Here is a 7,392-nt window from a genome sequence, read left to right as displayed (position 1 = left end):
ACTACCGCCGGTTGGACACGCGGTCCTGCCAACTGTACCCCATGATCCGGCGAAGGGACTTGTTACAAAAGGCATCAAGGCGAGACTCCAAGACACTGGATTGCGTCCAGGTTTCGCTTCCATAGAGCAAAACTGGCAGTATCAAGGCCTTGAAGACACGCAGCTTGGTCCTTCTGCATAGGTACCGACATCTCCAAACGCTCTTGTTGATCGAGTTCATATGAAGGCTCCTGTTGCCAGACCAATCCGTCTGCTGACTTCCTGGTCTGACAACCCAGAGATATGGACTACGCTACCAAGGTATGTAAAACTTTCTGTTACTTCGACGTCCTCGCCGCAAGCATGGATCGACTGAACGGGTTCCCCTAACAGGCCCCCAAAGTCCTGAATCTTGGCCTTGGTCCAGGAGACCTCTAGGCCTAGGGGCTTCGCCTCATTGCTAAATGCATCAAGAGCCGCCACAAGTGACTCCAGGGACTCAGATAGGATGGCAACATCGTCGGCAAAGTCAAGATCTGAGACCTTGATATTGCCTAGTGTTGCTCCACACTGACTTTGGCTAGTAGCTCTGCCCATTATCCAGTCCATACAGGTGTTGAAAAGTGTTGGTGCAAGGACACAGCCTTGCCTCATCCCTGAATTAACAGGGAAGAAGTTCGACATACCCCCACCACACTTTACAGCACTTTCAGTACCAGTATAGAGGCTTGCTATCAGGCCAATAATCTGTGTCGGAATTCCCGAGCCTCAGAATCTCCCAAAGCGATTCCCGATGCACCGAGTCAAAAGCTTTCTTGAGGTCGATGTAGGTTGCAAGCAACCCACGACCAAACTCACGACGGCGTTCCACAATTACTCGAAGCGCTAGTATACGGTCTATCGTGGACTTGCCAGGAGTAAATCCAGACTGCTCTGGTCTCTGATGCCTCAGTAGGTGGTTGCGGATCCGTTTCAGAAGAATGTGAGCGAGAACCTTGCCTGGTATGCTGAGCAGTGTAATGCCACGGTAGTTGCTACAGTCCCAACGATCCCCTTTCCCCTTCCAGAGAGGGATGACCACGCCCCTCAGCAGGTCAGGGGAATGGTACCAGACTGCCAGATGGCAGTCAGGACTGTATGCAGGCCATAGGTTCACCCCCAGCCTTTAGCAGTTCAGCAGGGATATCACATATGCCTGCAGCTTTCCGACTCTTCAGCTTGGAAATCGCCATCCTAACCTCTGTTAGGGTAGGAGGTTCCTCGCTGATGGGTGGGTCTGGCACAGGCACTGAGACATCGCTTGCATCTAAGCTAACTGTTGGAGGGTCTACCTGGTACTACTGTTCAAAATCCTATTGTCAGACACCTAGAAATGTCTGATAATATGACTATGATAGTAAGATTATGGTTTTCTTGCAAATGTAATTAGGGCTTTAAAAAAAAAAAAAAAAGCTTTTACTAACATTCCTTTCTATTTCTCTTTTCAATCATCCAATCTTTGTTTAGTTACCTATCATCTTACATCTTGTTTCGCATATCCTAATCGGCATGAAAGCAACTTATTTACTTTAACTCTAACTATACACTTAAGATTAATATTTTATGATTCCGTAAATTCTTACTTGGTTTTGCATGTTAATATCTAGTGTACAGTATCTATAACTGAACACCTAACACATGTAACCCCTACCAAATGTATGTCTTCTATTTAGGCATGTTTGGATGAATACTAGGAGATACTAGGAAACTCCAACAATCACACAAAGCACCAGATATTAGACTATAATGCCTTCAGGTTTTAATTTAGGTTTTGATATCAAGATTCCAGAAATGCAACTCCTTTTTTGTGTGACGTATTCAAGAGAGAAGTGATCGTTAGGTTTAATTATATATTATGCTTGTGTTACATGTGTCCTAAAAGGGTTAATGCTTCCACAGGATAATGAAACAAATTCATTTTACACAAGGGAAGCATCCATAGCATTAGTCTTCAACTGTTAGAATTACCTACTGAAGAGGAGGAGAAGAAAAAAAAAAGAAAAAGAAGAACAAGGATATCCTTTGAAATGAAAAGAAAAAAGTGCAATTCAATTTCCTATTTATTTGTCCCTCCTGACATGATGGTGTAACACATGAAAAAAACATTACAAATACAAGCCTTAGAAAGTGTGAATACGTAATTCCAGGTTGTTACCTAAAATACAGTTTCTTCAAGTCACATAAAGTGAAGGTAAACAACACTGGAAATAAAGGGAAGAATTGATGTTGTTCATGAATGAGTACATATATGACCACGGCAGTATCACAATAATGAGGCAAACTGCATATGTAAGTAAAGGTGAAGATGAACAATGAACAATGACCTCATTGTTTGTCAAAGTTTTCAATAAATACTATATCTTAGTAAAAAATTGAGGCTGCTGTACATAAATATTCACATTACTTCAAATAATATTAACCCAGAAAGGTAATGAATGAAATAACCAGTGACTATGGATCTGGAATGTGTGTAAAGCAGTAAAAAAAAAATGAATGAATAAGACATGACTGGTGATATAATTAAGTTCTTAATATTCAAACATACATGAAAGGTACATAAAAAGCTAAAATCTGAGGAAATATCAGAGTGATATAAATGCTGTACTTCCATTTATTTCAACTTACATGAAATCACCGGTTTTAATAACAGTCAAAAATGGAAGTTGAGATACATATGCTTAAATCTATTCTTTTCTTAGGAACATGAACACATACAATACATGCACAATCAAATCCATATCTGTGCATATGTCATGTATAAAATAATTAGCAAAACACTAGATGCCTTAATGTATATACAGTTCAGTTACACTACTGATACATTAGCTATTTAAATATACCAAGGTTTCAGAGGACAGCTGTATGTTTGGTTGTCTCACTGCAGAGGTCTTGTTTGTAAGTGCAAAATATAATTTTAAGCTTTTTATAAAATCTTGTTTACTTTAAATATATGCCCTGAATATTTCTTGAGTTAAGAATATTTATGTTAAACATCTGAAAGACAACTGTATAATATTAGCACCAAAGTCTACTTCAGCAAATCTATTCTAAAACTGTTAAAGACTGATTAGTTTTAGTAAATTTTTTTTTTTTAATATACTGTATCATAAAACTTAAAATGTAGGGGTAAATGCATAATCATGCACGTATATATCTATACGTAACAATTACAAATACCATACATTAACATAGACGTGATTAGCATTGATTAAATACAGTCGTTCAGTGAAGTGCTTCAAAAATTATATTGGTTTCCATATCTAATTTTTCACTGTTGACTTTAAATATTAATACTGTAGAAAAATCCTGTTCTACATGCAGAAGCTATTGAAATATGTAGTTAGCTTTTTCCTGAGTTGAAAAGATATTATTTCTAATTAAATAACACTTATATAGTTAAAGGCTTCCATTTAACATTTACAGATATCTTGCAAATTCCTTCTTATGTGTCAAACCAGTTGATATATCACTGAAACACATACTCATTAGGAACATATATTTCCATTAAAATTTAAAATATTGTAAATAACCATTAAAAAGAAGAAAAAAATATGGTGAACATGAATCTTTTACTTATATAATGCTCATTTGTGTTGACATAAAAAAAAGGTAAAATGAGATAACTAACTGGCACCTATGCTTCTGCAATTAAGATATTTAGAGGTGTATTCTAGCATTCTTCTTGACACTCATTCATGGGCAGTTTATAATTGGCTTCTGTTTTGGTTACATAACTGTATGTAAGATTACACTTGGTAGCTTGGTTACTCTTATCAAAATGTTTTATTAATTCTGTTTCTAGTGTTATATATATCAATGTCTATCAAAAACAACTACTAGGTCTTCATCTCATGGATGGTTGTGGTCATGATTTTAAGCTACATTTACACAGATCACAGTAGATATTAAGATCATCAAGATTTTTCAAGAATGCAATCTGCTATTTATTCAGATCAATGTTCTTTATATGTTCTTAGTCTTTCCTCTCAGTTCATTAATGAGCATGGCAAGTCAGTAACATACCATGTTGCAGTGTTTTCTCACACTTCTCTGCACAACATTTCCTCCAAAACCTGAAATAAATGAAATCATAATTTGATGTGTTCAAACAGTATTACCTGACCTATGTACTGCTGTAACCAAATCATAACTTTTTGATGAATACAGATATGCCACAAAACAAACACATCCCTGACAACAAAGATTACATTAACACGGCTCTAAAAAATCTATATTCTGTATTTTGTCAGCGACTTAATAATGTTTAAATGTATACTCCTTTGTGCATCCATACACTAATGAGAAAGAAACATACCTATAAAGGCATCAGCAGGTGGGCAGGCTTCCATATCTGTTGCTCCATCACCAATCATAACAATCCTGGAATATCCTTCTTTCTTTTTCAAGTAAGAAATTACTTCAGCCTTGCCACCAGACCTGCTGGTCAGCTGTGCTTCATCAAAGCCACCATATTCTCCTGTGAAAGAAGTGCTTTATAATACTCTGCTTCTAAAGCTATATGGGACCTGTTTATTGTGCACATCCCAAATACATAAACACTTGAAAACAAAAAATCAAAACCATATCCAAGAAGGTTACATACCATCATAGAAGAACTTTAATCTGTTGGCAAAAATGTTCTCTAAGGGGATATTGAGCATTTTTGCCACAGGTGCAATAAGGGATCGGAATCCCCCGGACACAAGGTAAACATCTACATCATGAGCATGCAGGGCAGACACCAGCCTCCTGTGTACATATATTGGATGAAATTCCAGTATGAAATATTAATAACAATGACCTGAATTAATTATGCATTTTTATGAACAATGCAAAGCCCTAAATCATATATGCAATATAAAAAATATACACATGTTGAAAAGTAGTTGACACTAGTCATAAATCTGTGTTAATAGCTGCATTGTAAAAAAAAAGGAAAAACATCACATACTTACCCAACATCTTTCGTGAGTTTTGGTGGGTGTGTTCGGACAAATCGTTGTACTGTTTCGAGGTTTGGTCGAAGAATGTTAAGCCCCATTCTCAGAGCATCCCTAAATTCCATCCTACCCTGCATGGCTTGCAATGTCCTACAAGTTAAAAGTTAATGCTTGAAAATCAAATTTGAATTATAAGAATACTTTTTATTTACCCACACACACATATACATATACATACACATGTACACACATACACACAGACACACACACATACACACATTAATTATATATATATAAAAAAATAATATATATATTTTATATATAATATATATTATATACACACAGATTATTATTTCTTATATAATATATATATATATATATATATTATATATATAATATTTTAATATATATATATATATTATTATATATATAAAAATTAATTATATTATATAATATTATATATATATATATAAAATACATATACATACACATATACTATATAAACGCACACATATAAACATATTCATACAAACCACACACACACAACCCACACACCACACACACACCAACACCCCACCACACCCACATATTTATATATACATGTATACACAAACGGTATTATAATATATATAATATATATATATATATATATTATATATATATATATATATGTATATATATATATATATATCTATATATATATATATATATATATTATATATATAATATATATATATTTTAATATATAATATATATATATATAATATATATATATATATATATATATGCATACATGCCTTAACACATACATATAAAATAAAATAACACACACACACACACACACACACACACACGCGCGCACACATAAAACAACCATCTGCCAATCTTACATCTTTTTGATCTCCTCTCCCTAACCACAAAAGGCTGCCAACTGGTCCATTCCCTCATCTGTTATGACTGTGGAATCAACATCAAAGCCACTGCATCTGATGATCGCCATACCTCCATACATTCTTGCGGGGAGGGCAGCTGACACTCTGAAAACATTAAAGAGCCTTGAAGTACTGCTTCTGTAAATTTAGGTATGAAGTACTTTAATTTATGACAAAAATAACAGGTATACGACATAACAAATAAAACTGGCTGCTATGCCCAGTATAATCAGAATTTTATGCTATCTATAATCATCTAGTGTTTGGGAAAATCTAATCACACTGTACAGTACTGTAAACAAGATGAACATTTTGACAGAATGGTCTACATGTTATATATTCATGTGCATCATAAGTTTATTACCAGTGCCAAGTCCGTTAGACGCGTTTTCTTTTCATTTATATTTGTTTGATTCTGTTACCGCAGCATGTTAATCGACTAACTATATACATGTAACTTTAAATATGATCAGGTGGTAGCTAAATCAGTTTCCCGACTGATAAGTGGTGGACATCCTTCACTTGAAAAAGGAAGCTTGCAGGGACACAAAACTTCAGTATAAACTTTCTCCATTGCATGGAGAATATGTTTTTCTGTTGTTTGTTTTTTATTTTATTTTTTTCTTTGTCGCATTTAGACATGACATTTCGAGCATTTGTAGCTATAATATACACGGCCTTTCATAAGATAAACACAATTCCTGGCATAGCTGTACATTTTGGTAATGCTGACAAGCTTGAGATACTTCATGAATAAAGCTTTGAATAAAAAACTCTCATCGATACTCGGTACCATGAGCGTACAACAAACCACTATGAGCGATCCGCCTCCATGTGTTCAAAAGAAATTTCGGTAAGGTTGCTCCAAAATGCACTACAGGATTTGGGTCATTGGGCAGAGTTGGTGACATTCCAAATCCTCCTAATCAGATTTTTTGTTTTTTCTTTGTTAAACGAAAGTTAAACGAAGCACGTGCTGCTCTCTTATATTTGACATCCGCCATTCACTTGAACCCTTGCACCCAGGTCATTGTTGAAGCTGAATTGACGAAAGTGAAGGTGAACTAACGGTCTGGCCGTTGCTCTCTCTGTACTTGATATAATATTTGATGAATCGCTAGTTTTATTTTGGTTTATCTGATTTTATTAAATATTATTATTTTATCATAGTATTATTATTTCTTGGTCATTAACATTTCACTTCACATGTACCAAGCATATGAAAAATATCTAATATTTAAAAATATGTTTTCTTAAGAAGCGAAAAAACGTGAAGATTCTCCGAGAAGACCCATGGATGAAGTATCAGTGACTCATGAGGACGGCGTCACACAAGCATCTTGGCACCAGTCTCACAATCTATTTTCGTTGCCCGTAATTTTTCTCCTTGAAAGGCGTTGGGAAATTTGAGGTTTGGTACCGCATTTATATGTACTGCCTGCTTTGACTAACTATGACGATAAAGTTTATCATTTTATAAATGATACCTATACATGAATTGA

General features: G+C 35.0%; 1 protein-coding gene across 1 annotated transcript; it reads right to left on the bottom strand.

Annotated features, from left to right (window-relative positions):
* Positions 1-2,067: 2,067 nt before the first annotated feature.
* Positions 2,068-5,997, bottom strand: LOC119582245 (phosphoserine phosphatase-like). The gene is made up of 5 exons (XM_037930468.1): positions 5,849-5,997; positions 4,974-5,108; positions 4,622-4,767; positions 4,334-4,495; positions 2,068-4,091 (listed from the first exon to the last, which is right to left on the bottom strand). Coding segments are annotated over exons 1-5 (507 nt in total). The 5' UTR covers positions 5,851-5,997; the 3' UTR covers positions 2,068-4,029.
* Positions 5,998-7,392: the final 1,395 nt, after the last annotated feature.

Source organism: Penaeus monodon, chromosome 2 (assembly GCF_015228065.2).
Source record: "Penaeus monodon isolate SGIC_2016 chromosome 2, NSTDA_Pmon_1, whole genome shotgun sequence".
NCBI classification, from domain to species: Eukaryota; Metazoa; Arthropoda; class Malacostraca; order Decapoda; family Penaeidae; genus Penaeus; species Penaeus monodon.
This window is presented reverse-complemented; position numbering and strand designations above follow the sequence as displayed.